Raw genomic sequence first — 16,330 nt, 5'->3', positions numbered from 1 at the left:
TGTACCTCTCCCTAACTCTGACCTGGTATTATTGATGGGTCCTGTTATTGAAATGACCAAGGCCACCTTCTTGCAGGGTACGCTGTGGTCTCTCTCTCTGAGAGCATAGAAGCTGCGCCCTTACCCTCTGTGACCTCTGCCCAGGTGGCTGAACTGATTGCTCTAACCCGTGCCTGCTTTCTAGCCGAGGGGCTCTCTGCCACTATTTTTACTGATTCTCGGTATGCCTTTGGGGTTGTGCATGACTTTGGCACCCTCTGGCAGGCTCGAGGTTTTCTTACCTCTACTGGTACCCCTATCAAGAATGGCCCCTACATTGTCGCCCTCCTGTATGCAGTTTTACTACCGTCTGCCTTGGCAATTGTTAAGTGTACTGGCCACTCAGCGGCAGACACCGAGGTGGCAAAAGGTAATGCACTTGCTGATGCTACTGCAAAACATGCCGCCACTATAAAACCTTCACCAGAAGCGTTTCTTGGTCCCCTCTCTGTCTCTGTAACGCCACCATCCCTGTCTCATCTCGCTCAGCTCCAGGATTCTGCCCCAGAAACAGAGAAAGACTCCTGGAGTGCTTTGGGTTGCTCTTTGCATTCTGATTCCCTTTGGCGATCGCCCACCGGTACCTTTGTAGCCCCCCTCTCACTCTACCCGTCTCTAGCCGCCCTACTACATGGTGTTTCGCATGTCGGCAAGGAGGGGATGGTCTCTGCTATGAGTAAGGCGGGGTGGTGGGCTCCCCATTTCAGCTCCTTTGCAACCCGCCACTGTGCCGCTTGTGTTACTTGTCAAAGCCACAATGTAGGCAAATCTGTAAAAGTAACACAAAGGTTCCAGGGTTTGCCTCAAGCACCTTTCCTACACTGGCAACTTGATTTTGTACAAATGCCAAAGTGTCAGAAATATGAATTCATTTTAGTTATAATATGTCTGTTTTCGGGTTGGATTGAAGCCTTTCCCTGTCGCAAAGCTGATTCGTTGTCCGTTGCAAAATGTCTGTTAAACCATATTATCCCTACCAAGGGAATTCCTGCCACTTTGTCTAGTGACCGGGGAACACACTTTACTGGAAAAATTGTTCAACATCTAAACCAGGTATTACATGTCACCCACCTGTTGCACTGCCCTTACCATCCACAAAGTGCAGGGGCAGTTGAAAGGCGAAATGGTGTGCTTAAAAATAAGCTGGCAAAAATCTGTAGTTCCACAGGGTTAAACTGGCCAGCTGCTTTACCACTGGCCCTTATGGTCTCAGGGATCTCGAAGGGTGGTGACTAAAATCTTTTTTCTTCTTTTGTCTGTAACTTCTCTGTAACTTGAAAAGGAGTACTTGTGGCACCTTAGAGACTAACCAATTTATTTGAGCAATTTATTTGTCTGTAACTTGTTCTCCAAAAACTGTATAAATTAAGAGACACAAGCCCCACTCGGGGGGCTCACTTCTAAATGTATTAGCAGAGCAGCTTTGCTAATAAAACAGAGTGGTTTGATAAATTGTGAGTCTGAGTCAAACTTTGACAGTGGTTAAAAGACTTGAATAAAATAATATATTAGGGTTCATGGCAGAGGCAAAAAGAGAAAGTAGTAGTTCTGGCTCCCAGGCTTGTGTTCCAATCAATAGACCCGTCTTCCAGTATTTTCTCTTCTGTATTTCTATTTGTGTCTTAGAAAACTCTAAGAATGTGCAGTGTTTAAAATGTATAATACAATCTCATTGAGGCTCTGCTTCCTTTTGATATTAGAGTGACGTGCTTACTGAATCAAATCATTGGAGATATGAATCCTCCTTTGACCGACCATTACATTACAGAATTGTAATCTCAAAATGAAATTCACCAGCAGCACATAAAGCAAGGAGAGAAGAGCATGCAAACAGCCTGATCATTTGTATTTTCACAGTAAAACAGGTTTCTTGACTGGCACAGACACTTGCTGAACTGGAGTCACACCCTAACATTTGTAACAAATTTCTCTTTCAGAAAGGAGTCATGCATCACATGGAAATTCAGTTTCTGACATCTTAAGTAGGAGATGGTCATTGTGGATGGTCATTGTACTCTGTCAAATGTAGACATCCCAGGGCCTAGCAGACAGAAAATATAAGCTTCTCTATGAGTAACAGGGTCCCCCTTTGTTCTAAGGTCAACAAAGTTTTCTAGAATCTCCAGAACGTCTCCTCCCTCCGCCACTTGCAGATCTCTGACTCAGGAATTAGCACTGTAGTAGCCAGACATTACATTTTTCCCACAGCAGTCCCAAAGCAGAGCAATCCCTTACTTCAAAGAGGATTACTCTTTAAAACATAACAATCAATTTAAACACAAAAAGAAAAGGAGTACTTGTGGCACCTTAGAGACTAACCAATTTATAAATTGGTTAGTCTCTAAGGTGCCACAAGTACTCCTTTTCTTTTTGTGAATACAGACTAACAGGGCTGTTCCTCTGAAACCTGTCAATTTAAACACAGGAGTGGGTGCCTCCTCTGGTGTGTCAACTGGTGTGAAAAGCTGTGTACAGAGCAGCGCCCCTGAAAAGTGTTCAGTATTAACTTTATTATCATTATTAAAAAACTGGTGAGGCTTTATTAGGCAGTAATTTGTGTTTGTGGGTTTGTCTTTTTTGATCAGCTACAAAGGTTAACATTTATTGGAATTGACAGATCAGCTCTTTTCTTTGAGCACTTATCTTACCTCTCCCAAGTCCCTCCTCTTCTGCATTCTCTATCACTGACCACCACCACCACTATCCTCCTTGTCACTCAGGCCCATAAACTAACTGTCATCTTTGATCAATCCCCTCATCAGACCCACATAATCAGTCTGTTCCTAAATCTTGCCTCTTTCTTATATAACATCTCTAAACTCCAGCCGTTCTTCTCTATCCATGCAGCCAAAATTCTCGGCCAAGCTCTATTTGTACTGCTGCTATTAATAAAATAGACTCAGAATGAGAAAAGAGCATTTATTGATTACCCTGAAGATATACAATATAGCACAAACAAAGGGAAGACAACTACGAATACCTAGCCATATTTACATTGATAAATGCTAAAAATGAGCGCTTTGGCTGCTCTGAAAATGTGAATGAAGAAGTGGTTTTTCCTACGATTAGCTGGCAGGCCCAAGGAGAGCAAACAGCTTCACAACACCCCTATGAATCAGCCAGTATTATAATAATTTTACAGATAGGGAAACTGAGGCAGAGAGCGGTTAAATGACTGTCTAAGGTCATATAGCAAGTCATTAGCAGAGCCAGAAATACAACACAAGAGACCTGGCTCCCAGTCTTCTGTTTGAATGACCTGAGCACTTTACCTTCATGTTTAAACAAGCTGTGAAGACTACATATTAAATTACCAGCCCCATTTCTGCTTACTGATTAGATGACCCTCAGAAACTAAACATTTACTTCTATTATACACTGAATCCTTGAAGAGTGTTTTAGATAAGATGTTTTTCTAAAAGACATGCTCCTGTAGTTATTGTGGGGAGTTCCAGGGTACACGCTATACAGGAAGTCAGACTAGATGATCACAATGACCCTTTCTGGCCTTAGCACCTATGAACCACTCTGAAAAAATATTTAATAAAAGAAATAATCACACAACTTCCATTTTGAGCACCAAAGCAGTTACTGAAAGTCCTACGTTTAGAGTCCCTACTTTAACACAAAGCCTTTCCAGTAGCAAACCTACCAGAAGTGATATTTGAAAGCCTATATTTTCCTTAAAAGTTTCCAAATTTTACTTCCCTAGAAACTCTGACAATACCATAAAACTCTAGTTTGCATTACAAAAATTAAGACGCTTCCACTGTTGACGGGAATACAAAGAGCCAATTCTATTTCCCTGGAGACAACTGTTTGTCTTTATAATTAATTTTTATAATAATTTTAAGGGTTTTCTGCCCAGACTGAAAGAAAACAAATAAAAACCTGCAGTACACTTATGCAGCTTTCAAACAATTTAGTACCTTTGTCTTTTAGTTCTGAGAAGACTGTCAGTGGCACTGAGATCGAAACAACCAGTGAAAAGAAAAGGAAAATTATAAAACCACAAATTTTTGTGTACAAAGAAAAAAAAATGCAATGAATACAGTCTAACACCTCTCAATATTTCTTTCACACAATCTCAGCTTTTCCACTATTTGCTAAGTCTGCTATGGCACACTTCCTATGCCCAAGAGAAGGTTGAGGCCGGATGCTAATAAATCCTGCCAAATGCACAATTACCTACAAGAGAGTATTTGCTCTGGGAAAAATAGATTATGTCTTAAGGCACCTATAACCGAGCTTTGCCTTACATTATTTGTAAGGGAGATGCTGCACTTAGCCTGGCAAGTATGGAGTCTATTTGTAGTGTACAGAATATAGCAATATACTTCATTTCTAAGTGTGAATTCCCAGGTTTGAACCTTCAACAAGTTATACTCCACTGTTTACAAGGTAAAACTTTCCACATGGAGCTCTCTAACATAACTTTTCTTTGATTTATTAATGCAATAAATCCTTCCCACTGCCCTCTGCAAATTCCTTATATCAGAACTTTCTACTACATGCACTTCCCTTTCCACTTTCTCAGGCAGTGGGGCCTGCTCCTGCAAAGGGAGGCACACCCTCAACTCTCACTGAAGTCAATGGACATGGAAGGTCCATTCCTACACAATAAAGCCCACAGTCAAAGAAGGGAGAAGAGTCCTTTGTCCCAGTCCAAGAATCTAATCCCGGTGACTCATGCTGGGGCTAGGAACATCCTAAATACAATCCAAAATCTTGCACTATTTTTGCTAAAGGATATTGCTTAAATAGTTCTAATAAGCCTGTTAAAATGGGGGGGAGGAGGGAAATGTACAAAACTGTACAAGTTAAAAAATTTATAACATCAATTACACTTTTAATTTTAGAAGGCTGAGGCAAAGGGCTACAGAAGAAAGCATCTACAGTCCATTTACCAGTATTAAGAGAGGTACCGTTCCCAATCAATCTCATGATGGTAGAAGGTGACATTCAGATAAAGTATACAGTACAGGACACGTTGTCATAAATATAAAGGGAAGGGTAAACCCCTTTAAAATCCCTCCTGGCCAGAGGAAAAATCCTCTCACCTGTAAAGGGTTAAGAAGCTAAAGGTAACCTCGCTGGCACCTGACCAAAATGACCAATGAGGAGACAAGATACTTTCAAAAGCTGGGAGGAGGGAGAGAAACAAAGGGTCTGGGTCTGTCTATATGCTGCTTTTGCTGGGGATAGACCAGGAATGGAGTCTTAGAACTTTAGTAAGTAATCCAGCTAGGTATGTGTTAGATTATGATTTCTTTAAATGGCTGAGAAAAGAATTGTGCTGAATAGAATGACTATTTCTGTCTGTGTGTCTTTTTTTGTAACTTAAGGTTTTGCCTAGAGGTATTCTCTATGTTTTGAATCTAATTACCCTGTAAGGTATCTACCATCCTGATTTTACAGGGGCGATTCCTTTACTTCTATCTACTTCTATTTCTATTAAAAGTCTTCTTGTAAGAAAACTGAATGCTTTTTCATTGTTCTGAGATCCAAGGGTTTGGGTCTGTGGTCACCTATGCAAATTGGTGAGGATTTTTACCAAACCTTTCCCAGGAAGTGGGGTGCAAGGGTTGGGAGGATTTTGGGGGGTAAGACGTGTCCAAACTACGTTTCCCAGTAAACCCAGTTAGAGTTTGGTGGTGGCAGTGGATATTCCAAGGACAAAGGATAAAATTAATTTGTACCTTGGGGAAGTTTTAACCTAAGCTGGTAAAAGTAAGCTTAGGAGGTTTTCATGCAGGTCTCCACATCTGTACCCTAGAGTTCAGAGTGGGGGAGGAACCTTGACAAGTATTAAGAGAGGTACCGTTCCCAATCAATCTCATGATGGTAGAAGGTGACATTCAGATAAAGTATACAGTACAGGACACGTGATAGCTGTAGTTTGCTCCACTGTTTATAGGTAACATATTGATTTATAAAAGTTTGTTTATGACCCACTAAACTGCATATCAGAATGTGTGTTCTTGTCACACTTTTCCCTGTAAAGCAGTTGATTTGACATGATTTTGTTAAAAAGCAATTATTTAAATTACTGCAATACAACTGAAAAATAAGTTTAACTAAGCTAGAAGCCTGTTCTGTTCACAGAAGAAAGAAAAGCAATCACTTCTCTCCCCTTCAGGTTTCCTCAAGTGAAACGAGGTAGCTGTTTAAACAGCACAAAGGAATGATGCAGCACACTTTAAGGTAGAAGACAAAATTAGAAGTCTGATTTTGAATCCATTCCCGGCAGAAAATATTACTCAGCACAAACCTGGACACTTCTAGAATTATGGGGAAGATGCACTTCTTTGAACAAGCTTTCCCACACGATTAAATCCTGGTTTCCTAGCAGACTGGTAAAGCTGTAAAATAGTATATAATTTAGTACCTCTCGAGGCCTTGAATAGCTCATCTTAAGCCTGCAAGTCACCTAGACTTAAGTGAGGAGTCTCAAATAAATAAAAATACAATTTTGTCATGGTGACTTCCTTGTTTTTGCATCTGTATAGGCCATGTTTGCCCAACTCTGGGAACATGGTTAGTGTTGCTGGCTCTGCAGAACACAAATATCAGACATTTTCCATAAACAACAATTTTTTTCTGTTTAATTTTCTGAGTTAAAAATAATACTCAGCAGTAGTGGATTTCCTGACAGTGAAGGTGCTGGACTGGAGAATGAAGTCTACTGTATAATCTGTAAGTCTTGAGCATCCCTAGAGCAGATAAGGATGTAGAGACAACTTCTAAGGATGAGTGGGGGTAGTTCATTCTCCAGGCTTAATCAATCATTCTTCATCTGGTGATCAAGCACTCAGTTTTACTAACTTTACCATGTTCACCAAACAGTCACCTAAAGCCAGGCTTAAAAAAAAAAAGTCCTGTTTAAAGGACACAAACTTTGTGATCAGTTTGTTGTACTAATTACAAGGTGATGATGAAAATGCTCAGTATGTTATCTGAAATCTGTTCAGGAAACTTCATCAGGTGGAATTAACCAGCCTTCAGAGTCACCAGGATTGATCTGAGTAACAGCCGTGTTAGTCTGTATTTGGAATCTACTGAAAAGGTATTTTCTGTCTCTTGACATATTCTCCTCTCAATACATAGGGCCAGAATATCAGAATGACGACATTTGAAAAAAAAAAAAAAAATACAGGGCTTAAGTGTTCGTATGACAATTGGCTATTTTCAATAAGCACAAATTACCACCACAGAATTGCTCCCTCACTAAATATGATGACCAATTTTCAAAATCTTAATAATACAATGGTAAATTATATATATATATATATACACACACACAAAAGAGTAAAAAGTGAAAAATATTTAAATCTAGATTACTTTAACAATCTTTCTGCTGATGATTTACTTTTTGCATTTCTCTTAGTTTGGACAGTGAAAGCAGACTGGTTAGTTTTACATTCTGGTTCTCATATATTAGCATAAAACTCTCCTGTTTGAGTTCACAACATTTATATGTAGCCGATTTACAATTCACTCTTCTTCATGGAAATTATTTACCTACTAACGATCATTCAGGTAATCAAAAGAAAGGAATCAGTTTCATTGCACTGCCTACTTCACAAAATTGTATGTCTAGCCAGTTACACTATTTCACATGCATAGTTAGTTTCCCCTTTACTTTATGAGTCTTTTGCATAGCAACACCTGAAAAGAACATTTTTTAAATAAATATAAAAATGTGGCTGTAAAACCACAAAAAATGGCAGGACACGTCAGGAATTGCTGAAATTCATTTTCTTTATTTGACTAAATTTCAAGTTAATATGTTCCCTTTAAATTAAACACCCCCCTCCTTTTAATCAAAATCTAAAAATGTGAATCCAAATGGACTTTCTCCCTTATACATTCCCAGTAGCATCTCAAGAGACAAAAGCTTCAAGCAGACATGCATCTTCTCAAAAACCCATTTCTATTCCACAGCATGATTGCCTTATGTCCCTGTCTCCAATGTGGAAGACTACAGACATGGGCGATAAGTGTTAGTATCTTACTAAAAAGGTGGAAGGCAAGACTGAAGTTCTAGTAACATGTCGAAATAAATTCAAGAAGTACTATTAACAAACTGCAATCACCCGAACAAAGTTAAATAAAGAGTTACTGTAAAATAATGAAAGACGCTGACTAATAATTTCTTGTACTTGCAAGAGAAAAATGCAAACAAATAGCTGGCTACTCTTCCTATGGAACAGGAAAAGAAAAAGAGGTAGAAACTTGTATTCTGTCCTTGACAAATTATTCGGCTTTGCAATTAAGTGTTGCTGCTAACTTTGGGCCCAATCCCAAGAGGTGTTGAGCATTTGCAACTTCCACTGAAGTCTACAGAGGCAGGAAGAGCTCAGACTCTCTCAGAATCAAGTCCTTTTATTTTTAATTCTCATCATATACTGAAGCTAACCCTATTTGTTCCCTTTGCAACCCATATTAGTCCAGAACTTTAATTATATACAGGGATACAAGCTTTGCCTCTATAATGCCAAGTCCACAAAATTTTCTACAGATACTTATAAAGTTTTGCTGTTTCATTAAACAAAAGTAATTTAGATACAAAGAACAAAATAGAAAGCAAATACATACTGAAAGTAAAAGCAAAAGCTTTACTACTCATATGCTCCCCCCACGGGTTCTGCGCCAACATGACTTTATTTTCCACCACACCACAAAAGGGATTGTCACCAGAGTTTATGAGATTGTGCACTAACGGTCCTTTTTCTGATGTCTGTCACAATGCAGACTGACAACAACAGCTTTGGAAGGGATTTTTAAGGCCAGTCACTCCCTAGGTTAAGTCATTTCAGAACTGTTTTAGGCCCCACTGGCACCTTCTGTCTTAAATATACTAAAATTACGATGCAAGTCACCAGTTTTTAAATCTGCATTTACCACTCTCCCCCACAACCCTTTTCTCTGCTTCTGTAATTTATTTATATCAAATGTGGAGTGTAGCGAGGGGACATGGCCTTCCTCTGGACCTGAGCAGGAGAAACCACCATCTGCTCCCTGGTGCATGGAGCCAGGCCAGCCACGCCCAAAGCAGAGGGGCAGACAGGAAGTATAAAAGGCAGGCCCTGCAGCTCAGTTGGCCTGGAGCTGGTGAGCAAGATAGATGCTCCCCACTGGGGTTTGTGCCCAAGTAGGACCTCTACAGCACAGAGGACTTGAAGGGGCTGCCAGGGATGAGGAAACTGTTGTTATCTGTGTACCATGAGGAGACAGAGGACACCCACAGAATGAAGGTATCTAGTCAGTGGGTTATAGGAAGTAGCCCAGGGACACCAGACAATAGTCTGGTTGTAGTGCCAAAGTACTTGTTTGTGTGTCTTGGTGGGATCCCTGCTGACCCAGTGGCAGAGCTCTCGCACTGTCAGGGCTCTGGGCTAGGACCTGGTGGAGTAGGGTGGGCCAAGGTCCCTCATCCTTCCTGCTGGCACCCCACCTTAGGCCAAGAGGCCAATGTTTTCTGCTGCCTACCCGAGTTAGGATGTCAGGTGAGAGACCGTTTGGGCCAGAGCCCTAGATTCTCTGCTGTCTAGCCCTGCCTAGAAGGCCAGGACCTCAGAGGCTGCTAAATCCCCTTTAAACTGGCTTTTCCAGAGATCAGGTTTCAGAGTAACAGCCGTGTTAGTCTGTCTTTGCAAAAAGAAAAGGAGTACTTGTGGCACCTTAGAGACTAACCAATTTATTTGAGCATGAGCTTTCGTGACGCTCATGCTCAAATAAATTGGTTAGTCTCTAAGGTGCCACAAGTACTCCTTTTCTTTTTCCAGAGATGTGGAAGTAAGGAGGCGTGGCCTCCCTTCTGGTCCTGGTGGGGAGGGACAGACACTGGCCTCTACATGGAAAACTGAGGTTCCAGAATGCTCAGCTAAAATATTTCTCAGGTTTACTCCACTCTTCTCTCACCCTCTTTCTTTTAAACCATCCCTCACTTGGAGTCTGACATTGATGCCTTCTGGAAGGGTAGATGGCCACATCTGGGACCAGGGGCCATGCAGTAGGTAGCTATTGACATTATTGGGCATAGCTACCCATCCACTTTAAACATACTGTGGGGGAGTTTTCCTATCCAGAGCACTTGTGCAAGTGTATAGTCTTGTACAGTACATATACATCTAATATTGTTACCAGTTCCTGCCTCACGTGTTGTTGTGCCCTCTTCTAGAGATATCTGTATCTCCAAATCCGTTAGCCCACCCAGCATCATCCCTCACCTCTCTGCATCCCCTCTCAACTCCAGAGGAGGTTCCAAGTCTCATGGTTTCCCCTGTTCCCTCCCCAAGTCTCTGCAAGATCATAACTGGAAAAGCTAATGACAGACACACGAATGCTCAGTGATGCCAGGCCCTTTATACCCCAGTCTCCCCCGAGGCTGATACCGAGCCCCCTACCCAACTTCCCCTACTACTCCCATATGTCCAGGCTTTAAGGGGTTCCCCCACTTAAGCTAACGCTACTGTGTACCACTGCTGTCTCCTGAGTACCCCCAGCCTCCACCAAATCCCCTCAGCCTGCCTGGGGCCCCCCGTCCCCCCAGATACCCTAAAGCCCAACATCCTGGACTATCAACCTCTTCGACCCCCGCCCCACCCCCCGGGGAACCCCCTGTTGTCCTAGACATCCATAACCCCACCCCATGGAGCCCCCAGCCTCTTGGCGCTTCCTGTCCCGTCCCCCCCCGACACTCTCCCTCAGGGAGCCCCCAGTTGCCCAAGAAACCCCCCAGCACCCCCGTGGAATCCCCTGCCCCTTCCAGGCACCCCGCACCTGTAGGCCAGGCTCATGCACTCGAAGAGCTTGGTGAGGGAGGCGTCGATGCTGAGGCGCCCCCCGGCCCCGCCGCCGCCCCGCGCCGCCCCGAAGCGGTAGGTCTGGCACGTCTGCTCGTTGACCGTGTCGAAGTCGTAGCCCTTCTTGGGCGGGTGCTCGCTGTGCGGCGATGAGACCATGAAGTGGCCCGAGTGGATGATCTGGGGCCCCGCGGGCTGGCCCCGCCGCGGCCCGGGCCGCCGCCCCGCCGGGGAGCCCCCATCGTCCGTGTCCGAGGAGTCCTCGTCCGGCTCCGCCCGCCGCGACACGGGCCCCGCCGCCCCCGGGAGCCGGCCCGGCCGCATGAACACGTCGGCGGCCATGGCCCGAGCCTCCCGCTCCTGCTGCGGCCGCGGACCCCTCCCGACTCCCGGCCCGCCCCCGGTCTGGCACCGCCCCCGGCCTGCCTCCGCCATTTAAAGGAGCCGGGGCCCGCGCCCCGCCGGCCTGCTCAGGGGCGGCGACAGCCGGTGGCGGGGCGGGAAGCCCTGGACCAGGACTGGCACCTGTCTGAGGGAAGCCAGGCAGCCCCCGCCCCCCTTTCCCCCACCCCTGCTCCTGGGCAGCCCGCGCCCTGCCCCCCAGCCTGGAGGCCCCTGCCCCTCAGCCTGGAGGCCCCTACCCCTCTCTTCCACAATTCCCAACCACCCTTACACCCCCATTTCCTCGGCACTGCATCCCCCTGAACTTCAACCCCACCCCTGCAGTGCATCCACAAACTCTTCCTGAAGCAACCCACATGCCCCCCAGAACTCCGCCCTGCACCCTAAAGCCTTTCCTTAATTCCTGCACTATAATCCACCCCAACCAACCCTTTCCACTGCAGTCCTGGGTATTCCTCCCTGCTACCATACAGCTGCTACCATCCCCTAAACACCCATCCACATATCTACACTATAATCCCCCTGGCACCTTCTCACATCCCCTCCAATACCTATACCAGAATCACCCCGTGCCTCCAAAGAACAGCCGCCACACCTACATGCAGGCAATGCTCCTGCTCATTATATTATGGTCACATTTGGGAACCGCAATCAAGGATCAGGGTTCCATTGTGCTAGGTGCTGTACAGACAAACAAAAGAGAACTCTTTGGGGGCAGGGACTTGCAATCTACAGGTCAGACAGGATGATGCAGGGTGGTCCCCCTGCTCCCACTGAACACCCCAAAGAACAAGACAGCCTCTGGAGGCTGAGGAAGCTCCTTCACTGGAGGTTTCCAAAAGGAGGCTGGATAGCCATCTGTCTTGGATGATTAGACGTAACAAATCCTGCATGGTGGCAAGGGGTTAGATTAGATGACCTTTGCAGTCCCTTCTAACCCAATGGCTCTATGATGCTAAGGCCTGCACTGCCATCCCTCAAACAACTCACTGCAATTCCTCTGCCACACCAACTCCCCACGTACCAGCACTGCAATCACCACCCTACAACCTGCATGGCTTTGCGGCACCCAGTTTCAAACCAAAAGGCAGCATTTTTGCTTCCCCTCCATATGTACAGGGTCGGGCCAGGAAAACTTTCTCCACTGACCACCTTCCTCTCCCCAGCTACACAGGGCTGCAAAACAGTTACGTTATTGCTTAATTGCAAAGTGACAACTGGGTTATTTACAATGAAGATGGGAGACGTGTCTCTTCCATACACACAGAGGGAATCGAGAAGGTTCTGTCTCAGCTGTGACTAACACCCTGTTGCTGCAACAACCCCTCCCCCTGCACTCCTATCCCATTAGTGATCATGCAATGCCACCCCAGAGTTGCCTGCAGCCTTGAAGTGCTCTAGCCCAGTGGTTCTCAAGCAGGGGTACACAGAGGTCTTCCAGGGGGCAGATCAATGCCTTTAGATATTTGCCTAGTTTTACAACAGGCTACATAGAATCGTAAAAAATTAGAGTTGGAAGAGACCTCAGGAGGTCATCTAGTCCAGTGGTTTTCAAACTTTTTTTCTGGAGACCCAGTTGAAGAAAATTGTTGATACCTGTGACCCAATGGAGCTGGGGATGAGGGGTTTGGGTGTGGGAGGGGCTCTGGGATGGGGCAGAGGGTTGGGGTGTGGAGGTGAAGGCTGCGGGGTGGGGCCGGGAATCAGGGGCTCTGGGCTGGGGCCGGGGTGTGGGAGAGGGGTTCAGGGCTCTGGGCTGGGGCCCGGGATGAGGGGTTTGGGGTATAGGAAGGGGCTCCGGGTTTGGGGGGGCTCAGGGCTGGGGCAGGGGATGGGGCACGGGCTTGGGCTTACCTCCGGTGGCTCCTGGTCAGCGTCACAGCTGGGGTGCAGTGGCAGGCTTCCTGCCTCTCCTGGCACTGCAGACCGTGCTGCACCCTGGAAGCGGCCAGCAGCAGGTCCAGCTCCTAGGCGGAGGCACGCAAGCAGCTCTACGCGGTTCTCACCCACAAGCACCCCTCCCCCACCACCCATTGACCAGGAACCGGCCGATGGGAGTGCAGAGCCGGTGCTCGGGGCAGGGGCAGTGCACGGAGCCCCCCTGCCTAGAAGCCAGACTTGCTGCTGGCTGCTTCCAGGGCGCAGCGCAGTGTCAGAACAGATAGGCACTAGCCTGCCTTAGCTGGGAAGCACTGCCAACGGCACTTTTAACTTCCCAGTCGGCAGTGCGGACCAGAGCTGCTGGAGTCCCTGGGTGCTGAGCAAAGGCAACCCAGTGCCTTACATGCCACGACCCAGTACTGGGTTGCGACCCAAACTTTGAAAAACACTGATCTAGTCCAACCCCCTGCTCAAAGCAGGACCAACCCTAGAAAGCACAAGCAGTCAGTACAAACTAAAATTTCATAGACAATGACTCTACTGCTCTACATACTATATACTGAAATGTAAGTACAATATTTATATTCCAATCATTTTCTTTTATTATAAGCTAAAAATGAGAAAGTAAGCAATTTTTCAGTAGTAGTGACACTTTTGTATTTTTAAGTCTGATTTTTGTAAACAAGTGGTTAAGTGAGGTGAAACGGGGGGGCGGGGGGGTATGCAAGATAAATCAGACTCCTGAAAGGGTACATCTGGAAAGATTGAGAACCACTGCTCTAGCCAATCCTGTTTATAATGAAGACGGCATCATCCTTAATGTAGGGCTCTGGCTGCGTGTGACTGCCTTCCTGCTATAGCCCATTGCAAACGGAACAGAACTGCTCTCTACTCCTCCTAGTGGACACCAATTAAAAAACCAAAGTAAGTTTAAACTGTGCCTTTTCTTTGGAGTCTGGACAGGAGTCTGGGGAATTCCTATTATTTTTATATTTTATAGAACAGTTTATAGTGAGGGGGAAAAGCTAGACAAAAAAAATCACAGATCAAAGTCCCTGGCCCAAAGTGTATAGGGAACTGGGGATGATGAGTACCTCACATAATGTGACTAGACTCCGGCTCTTAAGGTGAAAACTGTCACAGAATGTCTAAAACTGGCACCCACTAAATTTCTTGCTAGACTTTCCTGGGAGAAGTGGCGGAAACCTCAGTGACTAGGACAGTTAAAAGTGGACTGCACAAAACACAAGAAAAATCTGCAAGAGGACAAGAAACAATCCAGCACTGGTCATGCGGTGGTAGTCTACCTGAGACAATAGGTCTTTTCTAGGATTCTGCTGCCAATTATTTCTGCACCCATGTTAAAAACACAAAATATAAGCAATCAGGGGGGGGGGGGGGAGAGGGGAGGACCACTAGCCCCACACCACCAGTTAGCTGTCCAAATGTAATCTTGTCTGGACATTGTCAGGCTAAAAATTACTTGGGTTATTTCTTTTTACATATTTTTACCTGGACAGTTAATACCTTTCTCTATTAAAAGGTAACATTTTAACAGTCCAGGTTGAATAAAATAAACAAGTATAAATGGTGAAGAGCAAATGGGACTTTAATCTAGACTGGTCAGTTTTACTTTGATTCTCATGTTCACACCTGTATTTACATATATCCAGTCAACCATATAATATATACAGAATTAGGGCATAGTCCTACTAACACTCACTCATGTAGGTCACCCACTACAATTTCCCACCCCACTTTATGCACTTTGTCTTAACTTCCCCCTCCCAGTTTTAGTCTCTGCAGGCTGCGCTATATCTGGCAGCACAGCTGTGTCAGTGAGGGGGTGTGGAGGTGGTACAATTTGCAACCAACACAACTGTGTCAACAAAAGTCCATACTGTAAACATTCTGGCAAAACTGCATCTCACATTTCACTTCATGCATCCTTTCACTCCATCCTTTATGCTTGGAATAGTTTCCTTTCTTGTACAACAAGCAAATTCTCTTTGTGCAAATCCCCCTTTTACACATACCTTCTGTGAAGCCTGATAATGCACTAAAAATGTGAGCATTGTATTAAAATAAACCCCCTCAATCAGCACAACTCAGAATGAATTGCTATCAGGCAGTTCAATGTGTAAATATGCTTGATCTATATGTCTAATTTAGAATGTAAGATCTTTGGGGCACGGATAAAGTGACCATGTTTTCAAAATAAAAAAATGGCATTTTTACAGCAACTTTTTAGGGTAATGAAATATACTTTTTAAAGTGTTCTTTTGTATGTGCTGACTTTACTATTGCCAGTACCTGGCTCAGTGACACAGGTATATTTCTGAGTACAGGACTTTTTCCAGTAAGTTTCTGAATAAATTTATCATAAAACAATGAAAAATTGTCATTAGCATTCACTTCAAGAAAAAGCATAATTTTGATAGCACTCAACTTTTCCATTCACTCCAAAAACACTTGTTCTACTAGACTGAGTGTTCCCAGTAAACACAGACCAAATTATACTTCATACAGCAATACATCTTGAACATTTTGTGGTTCTAACAAAAAAAAATTATTAATGAAATGAAAATTGGAACATTTCAAGTGTCCTGAAAAACTGCGAAATATGGACACTTAGGGTAGAGGCCACATCTCTCATTGTGTCTGTACACTGGAGAGCACACTGATGGTGAGCAAGAAATCATACAGTGGAATTTTACTAATCTGCAGTCACTTTACAGAAGTTGCACTAATCGTTTCCCCACTTCTCAGCAAAAATTCAACAAGACCTCACTACAATGAACTGTCTGCAAGTTTTTTTTAAATGTTTTTACAAAATATACTACAGCATATGACCCTGTGAAGTATCAAAGCAATACTCAAGCACTTTAAATAATCAGAGTACATTGCTGGATCCAGTAATCTTGCTCTTTTATTGGATTTGTTTACCCACTACTTTAATTCCATGAGCCCATTCATTCATCCATGCAACTTAGCAAGGTCAGACTGAAGCAGTATTACAACGCTGTAGTTCAGTGAGAAACAGGAAGATTGCAATATTTGTTTTATGTATTATGGAATTAGACACCACAGAATGCACAATTTTTTAAAAATCTATTTAAAAATTGAAACATTTATTTTAAATTAGAAACAAACTGAACTTCTTAAATTTAAATTTCTTAATCAAAATTATTCACGCAATG

General features: G+C 44.2%; 1 protein-coding gene across 1 annotated transcript in view; it reads right to left on the bottom strand.

The window, feature by feature from the left end:
• Positions 1 to 11,209, bottom strand: part of MLXIP (MLX interacting protein) — a 76,512-nt gene extending 65,303 nt beyond the window's left edge. The window contains exon 1 of the mRNA XM_048821332.2: positions 10,825 to 11,209. Within this exon, the coding sequence (XP_048677289.1) occupies positions 10,825 to 11,189 (365 nt within the window). The 5' untranslated portion in view covers positions 11,190 to 11,209. The remainder of the gene's footprint in view (positions 1 to 10,824) is intronic.
• Positions 11,210 to 16,330: the final 5,121 nt, after the last annotated feature.

The sequence above is a fragment of the Caretta caretta genome, chromosome 15, assembly GCF_965140235.1.
Source record: "Caretta caretta isolate rCarCar2 chromosome 15, rCarCar1.hap1, whole genome shotgun sequence".
In the NCBI taxonomy this organism is placed as follows: Eukaryota; Metazoa; Chordata; order Testudines; family Cheloniidae; genus Caretta; species Caretta caretta.
This window is presented reverse-complemented; position numbering and strand designations above follow the sequence as displayed.